General features: G+C 38.0%; 1 protein-coding gene across 6 annotated transcripts in view; it reads left to right on the forward strand.

Moving 5' to 3' along the window:
* The window catches only part of FRYL (FRY like transcription coactivator), a 171604-nt gene that overhangs the window by 66527 nt on the left and 88639 nt on the right, over nt 1-16438 (forward strand). For all 6 annotated transcript variants that reach the window (XM_069856046.1, XM_069856047.1, XM_069856042.1 and 3 more), the window contains 2 exons: nt 3593-3792; nt 12699-12752. In XM_069856046.1, the coding sequence (XP_069712147.1) occupies nt 3673-3792; nt 12699-12752 (174 nt within the window). In that variant the 5' untranslated portion in view covers nt 3593-3672. The remainder of the gene's footprint in view (nt 1-3592; nt 3793-12698; nt 12753-16438) is intronic.

Below are 16438 nucleotides of genomic sequence, written 5' to 3' on the forward strand. Positions count from 1 at the left end.
TTGCTTTTTGTTCAGTTTACCCATTTTGAGTTGATTTCTTATGTTGTCACATGAGCCTGGGGAGAGGATTTGCCTGCAGCATGCCTGGGTTTAGATCAGCTGAAACAGTCTTCGAGTTTTGTCCTTAGCGAGGGAAGCTGTTTTGTAGCTTTGAAAGTTAACATACTAAAATGATCTCTTACAGGGGATTAATTTACTAGTGCAGAGTAAAGATATTGCTTTGAAGATGATCAGCTCTCACTGTATTTCTCATTCTTAAATGACAGGGGCTTTTAAGGCAATCTTTTGAAAACTGGAGTATGAAATATATTATGTAAACATACTATTAAGTCTACATAAAGCAAAACTAGATGTAGTTCTGGGCTAAGGAGCCTGTTAGTCTTTCTCAGTTTCCCTACAGAGAGACAAGAGCTGATTTGAATACCAGCTTCTCATTGTTCAGGAGCGTGGGCTGGACCAAAGCTGTGGCATGTTTCCTTACATCCTGATAATGTGGGGATTGTGGCATACTCCAGTATGGAAGCCTAGAAGGAGCCAGTGCAGCCATTTAGCTAAGCTTCTTCTGACCAGACACAGCTAATGATACTCAAAAGGAGATTTAAACTTTTCATTTCTTTCCTGTCTGTTAGCTTCAATGTGTGATTTAAAATAATAGACTCCAATTTGTCTGTTGAGTAGAGCAATGCTTTAGCTTTCTTAGAAACTTATATTTAGAATAGAAGTAGCTGTTTACCCAGAAAGCATGAGATGTTACGAGTCCTTAGGTACATTATTTTATTTATTTTGTTCATCTGTAGATCACAGAATCACTAAGTTGGAAAAGACTGCCAGGATCATCGAGTCCAACTGTTCCTATCAACCGCTAAACCATGCTCCTGAGCACCTTGTCTAACCCGTCTTTTAAACATCTCCAGGGAAGGTGACTCAACCACCTACCTGGGCAGCCTGTTCCAGTGCCCAATGACCCTTTCTGTGAAAAATTTTTTCCTAATGTCCAGCCTGAACTTCCTCTGGTGCAGCTTGAGACCGTTGCCCCTTGTCCTGTCCCCTGCCACTTGGGAGATGAGGCCAGCTCCCTCCTCTCCACAACCTCCTTTCAGGTAGTTGTAGAGAGCAATGAGGTCTCCCCTCAGCCTCCTCTTCTCAAGGCTTAACAATCCCCGTTCCCTCAGCTGCCTCTCATAACACTTGTTCTCCAGCCCCTTCACCAGCTTCATTGCTCTTCTCTGGACTCGCTCCAGAGCCTCAACATCCTTCTTGTAGTGAGGGGTGCAGAACTGAACACAGTATTCGAGATGTGGTCTCTATTTTGTTAGTCTCATACTTACTTGGTGTTTGCTTGTTATCTGCTGTGGCTAAGAAGGATATATTCTTCTTTTTTACCTCCTCTCCTCAAGCCTCTGTGCCCTTACTCTTGACACATAATGCGTCTCACATTTCTTAGACTGCCTTTGAAAGCATTGGGGCTTAAGAATGACAAGAACATGGGTGCTGGAGAATGTAAACATTGCAATAAGATGAAATATTTTTAAAGCGCCTGACATGTTAATGCTGCTGTGGTGAGGAAAAAGCCAATCATCCAATATGGCATAAGAAAGAATTCTTTTCTCAAGTCAGATATTTTGGGTTGTCACCTTCCTTTTCAGCATGTACTTTGGTCTGTTTCCTCACACCTTTGTGTACATTTGTCTAACGAACTTCCGCCACTTGGCAGCGTCTTTGATCTCCCATTGCTTGGGCTGTGTGGCATACTCTCTTCTATGTGTTTTAGGACCTCTGTTACCAAGATCAAAGTGCTAGATCAAAGTGTTAGAGGATGTTCAGAAATGCTTTATGGCACGCGGTGTGCGTGCATGTCATTCTGGTGTTGCCCTGTGTTGCTGGGAACTCAGCTCTGTGACCTTGGCAAGTCATTCCAGCCTCAAAGAAAGCAAGCATACTGCAGTTCATGTACAGGAAAAAATAAACGTTACTCCAACTGAACAGCAAGTTTGTTCAAAAAATACTTGGGGGAAAAACCAAAGGTCATGTGTAGTACCCCCAACCTTATGCAGGGTAACCTTCCTTTTCGTTTAGAGGCTAAGGGAGTTGTGACGGTTCTGTTTTCACTCATGCTGAATTGTTGTTCACTTCAGTAAAACATTTGATAAATTAATACTCCATAGAAGTTGAGCAAGTCCGAGTTATGTAAAATGCAACATTTTGAAGTGATAGAAGGAATTATGAATGACTGAGACTCAGACCTGGGAAAGATGCGAAGTGAAGTACCAAAAGTTTGGTCTCCGTGGCAAGCAGTATTTTAATGAATGAGTTGAATGCTGAAAAAATATTTGAGTGAAAATCGTGGATAGTATTTAATTAATAGGAATTCCACATGTTCAAGTTGAAAATACCCCAAAATTTTGGAAGTTCATTAAAACTGTCCAAGTGCATCTCCTCATACTTCAACTGTGGAAAGTCTTAAAGAAGCTTATCTGAACAAATCGTGATATGTAATAAAATAGACTGAGACTAGGCACCTTGTTACAACTATCTTAGATTTTAAAATCTTAATATCAGTAGGTACTAATTCTTAATAGAAATCTTGATATTATTAGGAAAGATGATGTCTGCAATCATGGAATACGTTAGAGATATGTCAGACCTTTCTGGATAGATCTGTGGCATCAGTAGAGATGCCAATATTTATTTTGATTTATCCTGTCCATGGCAAGAATTGTAATTATTTGCTCTAATTGTTACATGTGTGTTAAACTCATATGAGTGAGTTCTGATACCTGATTTTTGGTACTGCAGTTCACTTTGGGTGGCAGCTGTGGTAATAAAGAACTATTTTTGAGTGCTTAGTGAGAAAAATAAAATTAAATGTGGATAAATATATGTGAACTTAGTATATGACAATTTCAGTAGAAGAGTGAAGGTGGTAATCCTTAGAGGACGAGACAGTCTTACTTACATTGATCAGTTAATATATCTGATAAGGAAAAGGTCTTTCAGATTTATCACTGGGGAGTGGAGAAAAATTATTAGCATGACATGTCTAGAAACATGTCTAGCATTCATGTTAGGAAAATTGGCTTACTGACAAAAAGTGCCAAGAAGGGCCAAGGTAGTATTTATCTTGAAGATACTTGGATTCAAGGTAGAAACTTGAATTTAATGGACTATTTCTAAAAATTGGATCAAGCAGATGCCTCTCACAATATTGAGAAATAACCCTTTAAGTGGAACCTTTTGATTTTAGTCATACTTGTACTAAAGATACTAGATACTCAAAGCTGTACACTTTATCGTTATCATCATACAGTTGTGTTCAGAATGGGGCTGTACAGATGGCATAAGACAGTTTTGTGTTTTATCCGTAACAAAAATTGCTTTCATTGCGAACCCTTATGCAACTTATCTTTAGAGTAGAATTTCCCACCTAATTAGAAGTAATTAATGCAGGATATTACAGCTAGTTATTTCCTTATTCTGGTTTACAGAATTTACTGTGTGAATATATTTGTGTTGCGAACAGGAAAGTAAAGAAGTGACAGGCATTGTTTAGAAGCTCAGATTTAACGCTCTTTATTTTTCTTTTTTTCTATAGCCTCCACGCCATCCAGCAGAGTAAATAAACGCAGAGTTTCTCCAAGTGTTGTTTCCACCTTGGAAAAGAGAGGCATCATCATGTCTAACATTACTATTGATCCAGATGTCAAACCTGGCGAGTATGTCATCAAAAGCCTCTTTGCTGAATTTGCTGTTCAAGCTGAAAAGAAAATTGAAGTTGTAATGGCTGAACCTTTGGTGAGTCCTTTTTTCTTCATAATAGCCCTTGAAACGGTCCTGCTTTTGTTCTAAAACAGGCTGATTTATCGTATGTATGGTTACTGAAAACCATTCCCATATATTGTTGACTCTTCAAAGGGATAACTTCAAGGATAAATTGGCTTCTGCAGATAGGGTTGCTACCTGGATTATACTTTATTGACTTCCGTTACAACGTTCTGTAGTGGTTACTGGAAACAAGACTTCTCAGTGTTCGTAAATTCTCTACAGTCACAACAGGAAATAGCGACAACAAAAAAATGTTCCTTCATTAACACTGTAAAGTGTTTCCTGTCGACGTTTCTTTGAAATAATCTTTTGACAATATACTTTCAAGAAAAGATGCAAGTGGTTTGTTCTCCCAAGTAATGACACTGTCATCTAGAAGAATATAATAGCTAGTGCATATTGCAGATTAGGCAAAATGCAAAATTCTGTTGCTGATTCAGACCACATGATCTTGCAATAAATAGATTTTTTTTTTTTAACTTGAAAATTTCACTGAGTTATGATTTGTCTTTTGGTCTTTTTTTGTTGTTGTTTTGTTGGGTTTTTTTTTCAATTTGTTTGAGCTATGAGGTGATATCACGTTAAGCTGTAGGGTTTGGGGATTTTTACGCAAGTGATTTACTGTCCTGATGTTCAATGGAAAATGCAAAGGCACCCTCTAGTCTCAACAATGTGATCTGTAAAGGTCATACCCAGTGTATTGCAACTGTGATTTTGATTTGTTATTAGTAACAGATTTAAAAACATTTGTTTAACTAACAGTCAACAGCATGCAGAGAGACTTTCTTTAAGGTAATATTATCTCTGCAGGTGTAATGTAATACAGAAGCAATGTCTTCCATGTTATAAAGCAGCTTCTGATGTTCTTGACTTTGCTCAGTTCCTCGATGTTCTTGTTCCTGTGCTTTTTTTTCCTCCTTTAATTCTCATATTAAACTTGTTTTGAAGATAATTTGTAGTGCAATTTTTCTCAATCTTTTTCATTCAAGGGGAAGAAAACCTCTTCCTTTTGGGGGAAGAAAACCCTTATTGCCACCTAATATTTATCTTAATTTTAGTGCTGAAGATGCACAAGGTCATTATTTTACAAAATCAGAAGTTTATTGGCTGTAATAGCATTTAAAAAAAACCTTAAAATATCAATGACCCCATAACTTTGTGTGGTGACAGGTAATCACGACTCTGCTATGCCCAAGGCGTGATGTGAAGATAATGCTGTATTATGGGCAAGCTATCAAGTAAATCATTGTTCTAGGTGTCCCATTTCCTCCTATTAGCTGCAAATAACTATAAAAATCAGTTTCTCCACTCCATACTGCCCTGCCTTATTTCCTACCCCTCAGATTTTATAATGAAAGGGACAGATACACAAATGCTCACCTTTGTTACCAATTGCTGCAATCCTATAGTCATGCTGTTCATGCAGGATGTGACACAAATGCTCATATAACACCTGTGTAGGACTCTGTAGAATGAACTTTACAGTAAGCTGAATTTGATGTTTGCCATGTGCATACGGTTGCAGTCTTAATTCTTTCTTAGTTTCTTTTCCTTGTGACCACCATATTTAGGCAATCCCTAAAGGAATTTGTTAGTTCATTTGTTCGTTGGTCACCCCTCTCAGAAAGCAGGCCTGATCTTGGGGCTGGAAGGACATGTCCTCGAATGCTTGTGTCTCCATTTCTCCTTCTGTCAACACATGCTGCCACCCGCCACACGTCAGGTCCACTTTCTATCTCTTCCTCTTACGGCTGTTTTTTCTCTAACTTTTGTCTACTTGCTTTTGCGTAGGACAACTTCTTTCTGCTCATTTCTTCTCATCGTATGAAGGTAAAGAATGATGTGCAGGACAGGCTTGCTGATCTCAGAATGGACAGAAATCCATGCATTTAGCTATAGCACTATAGGATGTTCTCCACTGCCTGCAATATACATTTAGTTTCTATTTCTATATAAATGCAATTATTTTGTTGAATGTGGTTTAAAATTTTGTTACTTCCTTACATATACGCAAGGGTCTGTAACCTCTGCTTTACCATATCTTGGACAAAATAGGTCAAGTACATAAAACAGATTTGACATGCAATGAATTTGAGTGTTCAAATAGTAAATTTAAGTTACTTTATTTACAGGCAAAAGATAAAATAATATGAAGAGATAACCAGATAGTCAAGTAAATTGAAAGGCGTATATTTGCAACTGCTGCTTGCAGAGTGTTCTTTATTGCTTTGAATGACCCTATTACAGAAGAAGGTGTGTGGAACACTTGGACCTCAATTTTGAAACTTTAGGATAAATGTTATGAGCAGCAGTCCAAAAGAACACAAAAAGGGAGCTAAGCATGTTCTGTGGTGTCGCTGATTGAATCATCTTCAACTAAAACCATTAGTAGATCAAAGGCTGAGGAGAAGGAAGCATTTCTTTTTACACTCCTACTTAAGTGTACAGTGTGTGTTTGTCTGCCAGGCAAGCCTACAACTTAAACATAACTTGACTGTTTCCTTATAGACATCCAGGAGAATTAGGCGTTAGCAGGGTTTGATAAGAAGGCAGATAAACTTTGTAGGAAAAGGAGCGTGTGAGTGGTGGAGGTTACATGGCTAAGAAAGGAGAGGAGAGAATGGTGATGCTGTGGGTGGAAAAGCAGAGCGCTCTGTGTGGAGTGGTCTGTGTGCCTGCTGCCACCAGCAGTGCTCCCTCAGCTACTTGTCCATTTATCTGCTAAAGGTATGGGGAGGGTGGTGGTTGGCCAGAATGACAGACTGGCTGTGATTCAGATGAGCTGAAAAGCTACAGGCTTTTCCAGTAGACACAGCTAGTTTGGAGTTAAATCTCCTAACCAGAATGCTGGTAGCAATGTAAATATAGCTCTGGAGTTCCCTTGTGCTGTAAAACTTATCCTTAGACCAGATTAAATAAATACTCTAACAACAATCCTGGGCTGTGTCTCCCTTCATGCTGTTGACTGTTAGTTAAACAGATGTTTTTAAATCTGTTAATCATAACAAATCAAAATATCTCGCCAGATTAAAAATTAGAAAACCCATAAAACTAGTGAAATAATGCACAAGAAGAGTGATTCTGAGCTCTATTGTTTGGTGATTTTATGGTGATTACATGAAGTCTACTTTAGTCAGGATTTTTCACTAATAAGATTCTGAAAAAAGTATTTTCTGTGTATAAAGTATGTATAATTTTGGGGGGAGGGATAAACCAAGAAATTCTGAATATTACTGGAGCAGTAATTTGTGGAGGTCTTGAACAATTCTATCTGGGTTCACTTGCTAAGTGGAATTTCGTTAAACAAAATGTTTTTCGATGCAGTCAGATGTAAATTTACACATAGAGCCAGCGTTCCTTATTTTCTGTTGGTGGGAAGGAGGTACTGTGTAGAAAACAATCCAAAAGTGATGCCAAAGGCTGTGGAAAAGTGAAACAACCTGAGCCTGTATAGCACAAAGAAGTAGAATGGAATTCTTAGGTGTTTCAATGAAAGGAAATACTAAAGTGGTTTCATTTTTCTACATAGTGTTTGATATAAATACGAAATATTCAGTTCTAGTGTATGACATTTAAAAAGAAAGATAAAAGGCTGAAGGGGCACAGGAAAGGCGCTGACTGAAGTTGAAGAAAAAGCTTTAATGGAAGAGAGGAAAGCCCTTTGTCACTTTAGTGTGATTTGATTTTGTGGGATGACTTGGCTACAAATAATAATGTGGAGAATATGTATATAATGTTACATAAATCTTTAATGTGTTAGACGGAGCTAAGCTGTTAGATGAAGCTGTTAGAATTTGGAGCCAGACCAATTAAAGTTAAGAGCCAGACAGTGTTTGAAACTCAAAGATGAACAAGTCAGCAGAGGAGCAAAAATTAATTAGGAAATAATTAAAAAAAATAAAAACAGGAACTTCAGATCAAGAGAACACCTGCGGCATGAGGGGGTGGTAATATTCTGGCTGGGTGCCTGGGTTTCATTTAGAAGTTACTGGCTTGTGATTTTAAAAGGTAACTAAAAGGTTTCTCTGGCTGTGAGTTTAGGTAGGATGCTCACTGAGTAACCAAGTTGTTTCCTTTCACTGATTTAATTAAGAGTTGTCTGCTTGCGAAATTTTAATACTGCAGTTTCCAAAGCTTCTCAGCAAATGTTTAAAATAAATGTTTCAAGTAGTAAGTGTAACCATGGGAAGGAATCATCCTTTTAGTGAGTAAGCTAAAACACAAAGCACTTTTTTTTTTAAAAAAAAAAATTATCCTAAGTCTTTTATAGTAGAATATAGTTTTAAAGGAACAAGGGCTCAGCCCTGATTTATTATAGCTTAAGATACTCTTCTTCAGCTGAGCAAAGATGACCGTGAGGCATGGTACCAGCCTTCCCCGAATGTGAAACAAATTATACCAAGATTGGTGACAAATTCAGTTACCTTGTGTTCTGTCCAGCTACACATAAATATAGATGGTTAGAATTAAAGAACAGATGGTTTAACATGGTACTATTGAGTTATCAGGCTATTAACTTAGGTAAGCTGCTAACTTACTAAATTATAGTTCAGTCTCATGTTTAAGTCAAAACCAGCAAGAGGATTTCACTGGTGTTGGCAACAGATTTATTAACAGACTAACCTGGGAGGAAGCGTTGATCTGCTGGAGGTTAGGGAGGCTCTCCAAAGGGATCTGAACAGGCTGGACTGATGGGCTGAGACCAATGGCATGAGGTTTAACAAGGCCAAATGCCGGGTCCTGCATTTGGCACACAACAACCCTATGCAGAGTTACAGACTAGGAAAAAGTGGGTAGAAAGCTGCCTGGATGAGAAAGACTTGGGGGTTTTGAGTGACAGTCAACTGAACATGAGCCAGCAGTGTGCCCAGGTGGCCAAGAAGGCCACTGGCATCTTGGCTTGTATCAGAAAGTGTGGCCAGCAGGTCCAGGGAGGTTATTCTGCCCCTGTACTCGGTGAGACCACATCTCAAATCGTCTTCAGTTCTGGGCCTCTCACTACAAGAAGGATGTTGAGGCTCTGGAGCGTGTCCAGAGAAGAGTGACAAAGCTGGTGAGGGGGCTGGAGAACAAGTGTTATGAGGAGAGGCTGAGGGAACTGGGATTGTCTATCCTTGAGAAGAGGAGGCTGAAGGGGAGACCATATTGCTCTCTACAACTACCTGAAAGGAGGTTGTAGAGAGGAGGGAGCTGGCCTCTTCTCCCAAGTGTCAGGGGACAGGACAAGGGGCAATGGCCTCAAGCTGCACCAAGGGAGGTTCAGACTGGATATCAGAAAAAAATTTTCACAGACAGGGTCATCAGGCGCTGGAACAGGCTGCCCAGGTAGGTGGTTGAGTTACCAGCCCTGGAGATGTTTAAAAGTTGGGTAGATGAGGTGCTCAGGGACATGGTTTAGTGGCAGATAGGAATGGTTGGACTAGATGATCCAAGTGGTCTTCTCCAATCTAGTGCTTCTATGATTCTATCCCATCACACAGAAGCCAATCGTTGCTCAGACTAATACTGCACGCTTTTGTGAGTCGTGCCTAGGTGCTTTCAAAAACATGCCTGACATCTGTAAAATGTAGCACACTGCATTTCTTTAATGCAGTTTCCTCATACGCTGCTCTGACACCGGGAAAAGGATGCAGGTGCTGCCCAGCAATTGGGCCGGGGAGGCAAAGCAGCATCTCTTGTTTGTTTTTTCACTTGCAGCTTGGAGGGCAGAAGCAAGTGCACTAGTTTTGCTGTGTTCACCTGAGCTGCCCTGCTGAGGTGTGCTAGTCACCAGGCGACAGTGCCAGTGAATACTGGAGTGGGGCCAATGGGTGGTACCGTTTTCCACGGATGCAGTTGTTTGCACAGCGCAGGCACGTCTGTCTACATCCTGATCTCTGCTGCCTGCCTTATGTTGACATTTCTGCTTTACACAATGGATACAAACTGCTCTTTGGTTAATTCAATAGTGGGTTTTTTTTCATTTCACTTGTAAAAGATAAATATAGACCTATTACTTCCATCTCTCTCTGAACTTCAGGAAGCCAGGAAAATAAATTATTAATTCAGTGAAAGTTTCCAGACATTTACTTTATAATGTTGGACAGATTTTTTTAAGTCACGTGAGATGACTAGGGCCGTGACAAAGCAGAGTCAGAAGAAGGCATTGAAAGAAAATAACCTTTAAAGCCATACGAAAAATTCAGAGGCCCTGGTATACCTGTGACTAGGTTAAAGAGTATTATTTGATCATGTTGCATTTGTTTTTTTGGTGTACTTTAACCACGGTGATATTTACTTTTTAGCAGTTAATGTCTTTAATACTGAAAAATAATAGGATTATGAACTTGTAAGGTCTTTCTGATACTCAAAACATTTGATTTACAGAAGTGTCTCAATTAGTATTGAATGGGGGAAATGTAAGCTTTCAGAAGTACCTTAAAAGTAGTTTACTATCAGTTGACATGGATTTCAACTTCTTTGTCTAAAGACTTAGAAATTATTTCACTTCTGTTTGATTTGTTATTATTTTCTTCAGTTATTTCTGGTTTTAGACACATGCAGTGGGTATAATAAACCCAATGTTTGTTCACCTGGATAATGGCTTTGTAGTACCGTGATGGAAATGTGGCACATTCAGGTGTTGTATCATAAGGAAACGTAAGGAACCTGACTTTTATCATCTTACAGGAAAGTCAGTTTTCCATCTTCTCAGGAAATAGTTTTCTGGTTATTTTCCTTCAGCGTCTTCAGCAGTATACGATGTTTATATAGGGTGGAACACATCTCATGTTTCTGCTTTATAGATAAGATTACAATTATTTGTGCAGTTTATCTCAAAGTATAGCACAGATAACATGAATTCACCTGCAGGAGATCTTTCCTTATAAAAAAAAAGGGAGGGAAGAATTCTGCTTGAAAGGGAATTCTGGTTTGCACGTGCTCTCTGGAGCTTTTGGTATCTACTGCAAAATGTCAGATCTCATAACAGTATTTTGAACAGATTTAATGTATAAAATCATATGCATTTATTAGATTCAAAAAGGTGTTTATTTACCAGTATCTTAAACTTATCCTCCCTCACTTTTGAATACACGGTGAAAGAACACGGGCTAATAAATATTTTGATGAACAATTAGAAGTATTTCAGAACATTAAATGTATTTTCCTGAAACCAGTCTTTTTTAAAATGTTCTTTATTTAGGCATGCTGGAATTGTACATAAGTGACAGTGTTTGTTAGATAATTAAGTGAGTTTCTTTGGACTATAGAAAGTGAAAATGGTCTGACTTGTGAATTGGTACTTCTATTATTTCAAGTTATACTTTCAGAGTAGGCAAATACTTTTTTCTTGGGCAATGTTGAACTCGAGTTTTCAGAGAATCTAATATCTGCCAGAGATTGTGTCCTTTTGTGATCACTGAATATAACGACACTCATAGCAGAAAATGCCAGAAATTGCCTTGTATTTTCAACATTATGATTAAGGCAAGCAAAAATAAGCTGCCAAGTCGTATCTTGGACTTGGTACGTGCCATTCCAATTTGTGTCTGCTTATCATATAGCTTGCCTGTTGCAGCCTTGCAAGTGTTGTATGCCAAGCAATATTGACTTTTAAAATTGTCAGCAGCCTGACACCTGGGTGTTGTCTCTTGGTAAACTACTAAGCAGCTAGTTTGTGTTAATTGAGGCACAACCTGTTGAGAGCAGTACTGGCTATAGGTACCACTGACACCTCCAGACCAGGAAAGTTAACAGCTCTTCCAGCTTGCTACTTGAGTTAAATTGCCCCATAAAAGCTCTGTGTTTGCTTACTGCAATCTGTTGTGAGCTGTTAAACCTTACCTTGAGTACTTTCTCTACTTCCTTGTCAAAGATAACATTTTTATTCACTTATAATAAAGTACAAAGCAGTTAAAATTTTCTTGAAGTAGCAGAAAATGCTCATCACATCTTTATGTATCTGACTGCTTTGTAGTATGCCCCTAAAGCTGTTACTGTGGCACTCGACTGGCCATAAACCATTGAACCTCAGAGCAAGTACAGGGAACTTAGTCTTTTTTCTCTCTGGTCTTCTCCTTTCCCTTGTTTTACTTCCCAAGATACTCTAGCAAGATATAAAACTTGTATTTCTTGTAACTGTATAATTTGATTCTCTCAACAGTATTACTGTCACAGTTCCCGAGTGTTCTGTTTTCTTAATGCTTTAATTCTTATCACATTATTTTGTCAGGAATATAATTTAATTTTGCGTTTAACAGAGCAATTTGTCTTATGGTACAACGAAATATTGTAATAATTAAATTCTAGTAGTATTCCATCTTTTCTGTACCTTACAAAGTTACTGCAAATGCAAAGCAAGTTATTATTGACGTTCTCCTTTTCATGAACTAGGTTTTCTAGCTGATTCTCATTGCAGTTCAGGGAAAGCACAAATTGGAAAAGCATTGAACAATTGTTTCTTCCTTTGTGAATGCATTTAAAAAATCATTCTTGTAGCTTACAATAACTGCTTTGTATGAACACAAACATAGTTGTTAATTCAGATTTGAATGGCTTTCCTTCCAAATTGTGCTTGGCACCCACTGCCTGCCATCTCTGTTGAGCACACTGTTGCAGGCCTGACTGTTTGGGAGAGGTACTTGGCATTTTATTTTTGTCGGTCTTCAGTGTTATTACAATTAAGCTACCAAATTAATTTTAGACCTGTATTATTCTATTTTGTGAATATAATTAATGTCTTCAGAAATGGTTCTGTCTGAGAAATAATGCAAATATTCACATTGAACATTATTTCTTTCGCCTGTAATATAACTGAGAAAGAAGGAATTGATCCTTGATAACAGTCAATTGCATTTTGAAATTCATGTTTCTTTTTTTGTTTGGTTTCCTTACAGGAAAAGCTCTTGTCCAGATCTCTTCAAAGAGGTGAAGATCTTCAGTTTGATCAGGTAGGAGACATGTAATTGAAGGCAGTTTTTATTGTATTAAGGTGGCCTCTGTTTCTGCAGAATAGTTCTTCTGGTTTTATGTGACTTGGAACAACCACATCTGAGTCATAGAATCATAGTGGTTTCGTTTGGAAAGGAACTTTGAAGATCATTGAGTGCCAAGCCCCCTGCCAAGGGCAGGGACACCTTCCACTAGATCAAATTGCTCAAAGCTTCATCTATACTGGCCTTGAACGCTTTCAGGGATGGGGCTCTGAGAACATCTCTGGGCAACCTGTTCCTGTATCTCATGGCCCTCAAAAATTTCTTCATAGTATCTAATCTAAATCTCTCCTCTTTCAGCTTAAAACAGCTACCCCTTGTCTTATCACTACACCCCCTGATAAAGAGCCCCTCCCCATCTTTCCTGTAGGCTCCCTTAAAATACTGGAAGGCTACTATAAGGTCTGCCCAGAGCCTTCTCTTCTGTAGGCTAAATAAGCCAAATTCTCTCTGCCTGAGCTTATAAGGCAGGTGCTCCACCAGTCAGAAGATTTTGACTTTTAATGTTAGACTTTATTTTCCATTGTAGAATATGATAGAAACTACTGGAACAGTTTAATTACTTGAAGTTGGCAGTGAAAGCTGCTGGAGGAAAGATGCTAAAATATGGTAGGGGGCAAAAAGACTTGATTTGTTTTTAATCCTGTTAACAGACTTTGTCTAACCTCAGCCTACAACATTTATTATTTCAGTGTTTGGGGTTCTGCTTTTATAGGCAAATAGTGTCAACTTCAGTAACATGGCTTTAACTGAGGACTTTTTTTAGATTCTGTGGCAGAAAGCACAAGATAGATTGAAAATGTTATTTTGTCCTTTGAGTATATAGTCACACTGTGATGATATTCTGTTTCACTTGCTATATGTGAACTATACCTGGAATAACTCTCTACTCAATTTATTCATGTTAATTTACTGTATTTCTAATTCTTTCACATTATAGGCTTGATTTTTGTTATGTATCTGCTTCCTTGTAGTGGAGAGGCAGCATTCAGATGAATTCGCGTTACTTACCTGTTCCTGTTCTTAACTGTTACTGAATAGCATCTTATTGTATGAAATTTAGTGTTCTGACCATATTTGTTTCATGCTTTGCATTACTCCTTGGATACAGGTATTAGACGTTGCAATGAAATCTGCGCACCTCCTCCTACCTTTCAATTAATAGCCATCCATGCTCCTCTCTTCCCTCCTCCCCAAAGAGAAACAGATATTACCATGTAATATTTGCAAAACCACTACCAAAATCCTAATTGGTATTCTAATGTTTTCTAATCTAACCTGCTGTAAGGCCATTATCTACTAAATGAAAGCTTACTCCTAAGCAAGGAAAATGGGTGAGATGGGTATAGGGCATAATTTTTTGGTAGCTATAGTATATTGCTCTAAAGCTGGCCAAAGGCTGAGTAAGGTGTAGGATAGGGATGATCTAAGAAAACCTGTAAATCAGTAATATTACTAGTTTTTCTGCTACCTCTGGCCTTTCCTACCACCACAGTTTTCCTCAGTTAAGGATGTTTTTTATGAATCACTAATAGTCTTGTATACTACCTATAGATCCTAAGAATATGCAGTGGTAAGATAAGTAAAAATTAAAGCATGTCACTTTTGCAATCTTGTAATACAGAAATAAACTAATTTACTTGAAAAAGTAGTACTTTAAAAAGAGTTCATTTTGCTTGTGTGTTTATATGTATGTGTGTGTGTTTGTGTGAGTTCTTGTTTTGTTTTTTTGTTATTTGTAATCTGATATTTCAGGTTCATTGAGATACGAATTTTAATGGTACTGAATAGCTGCTTTAGAGAGTCTCAGCAGAATGGCTCCCTTGTGGTGACAGGGGTTGTGATTTTTTTATACGGAATTTTGAATATTGTTTGGCAAAAGGAATTAAGATTGCTTCTCTCTGTTCATTGCTGGGTGCAGGAAATGCATATTAAATCAATTCCTCAGCAGTCAAGAAGATTGCAGAATAAACAGAGATTGGCAAAGTATGGGAGAGAGGAGGATCCAGACTGCACGCCCACAGCAGCCAGTGAGCTACAACAGAGAAGCTAGAGCTGCCACTAGGCCAGCTTTGTTCATCCAAAGTTCTTTAAGGAATTAGGAATTTGAGTCTAAAAAGTGACTTTAGCTTTACTTATGTCATTTCTGAACTAGTAAGTATTGTACTTCATGAGTAAAAAGAGCATGGTTGAAACATGAGAGTCACTTGGGGAGTAAGAAGGTACTCTCAGCTCAGGAAATTATGAGAACAGGAATGGAGGAGAAAGGTTGCGTCGTGTTGCCTGTCCCTAGAATGACAAATTAACATAGCTGCTTAATGGGAATATAAGAGCTTTCTGTTGGAAGCATAACTAGACCATGAGGACTGCTGTTGGATCTGAGTGTGCAAAACCATCAATATTTTAAATTTCAAATACTGCAATTCTTCTATTCATCATTGAAGTTTTAATTGGAACAAAAGTGTAAATTTAGCTAGAGGAGATGAAACTTTATACAGGTAGATGAGGTGCTCAGGGACGTGATTTAGCGGCAGATAGGAATGGCTGGACTCGATGATCCAAGAGGTCTTTTCCAACCTAGTGATTCTATGATTCTATGATTTGTAAAATAAGAAGGAAATTTTTATGTTGAAACATTTCTAAACTGTTAAAAATTGTAGCATTTTGGTGCCAATGCTTCCCCTTTATCATTCCCAGCACATCAAGAAGCTACTGGAGAGAATTTTTTTTATAGATCGTATATTGCATTTCCTAAAATATTTTTGCTTGTACAGCTGGAAACTGAAATAGCATGTATTTTTCTTCTTTTGTTTGTTGTAGGAATCATACTTGGCAATTTCCTACTCTTGTCCTAAGACACCAGAACTTTATGATCATGCAGAACTATATCTTGGCTACCTCAGTGACTTTGCTGAAAGCAGGTGTTTCTGGGCTTCAGGCTTGTTTTTGATAAGGCACTACTTGAGCAATGTGTTTAGGATCAGGATTTTTGGCCATAGCTGCAATTTGGGCTTTACTATGTTACTACAATTTTACATCTCCCTCTCCCTCTCTTTTTCTCTCAATATGCTGTTGAGTATGTTAAGCACAGCAATTAGCAGTGTGTTATTGCCTTGTAAGACTGGAGCAGCTTTGCTTTTTCATTCTGAGAAATATAAGTATACATCATGATGACTAATCCAGCCCTGTCTTCTTGAGCATTACAGGATTTCTCTTTGTCTATATAGCTGCTTTCAACATAGGCATAAGTTAACACAAAAATAAGTGGGTTTTTTGATTTAAAATTTTTTTTTATATGATATGATCTCAAATTTAATATCCAAGTAGTATGGTAATTATTTTAAATAAAACCAGTAAGCACATTGCTAATTTTCTGCTTAGTGGCTACATAATATGAGCAAAGATTTTCATCTTCCTGATAATTCCAATGCCTTTTCGTTGGAATTTTAAGGATGCAAAACTTGGAAGGAAATACATAATTATAATGTAAAATTGATTTTTCATTTTAAGAGGAAAATGCTTTGTAATGCCAATAGTTTCTGGTTTTAGCATTCTACCAAAGACAAATTTTCTAGTGTGTGTGATACAGCTTATTTCTGTGGAAGATGATGTAGATTGCCTAGCTGCTGGAAGGTTTATGAATG

The sequence above is a fragment of the Phaenicophaeus curvirostris genome, chromosome 4 (genome assembly GCF_032191515.1).
Source record: "Phaenicophaeus curvirostris isolate KB17595 chromosome 4, BPBGC_Pcur_1.0, whole genome shotgun sequence".
NCBI classification, from domain to species: domain Eukaryota; kingdom Metazoa; phylum Chordata; class Aves; order Cuculiformes; family Cuculidae; genus Phaenicophaeus; species Phaenicophaeus curvirostris.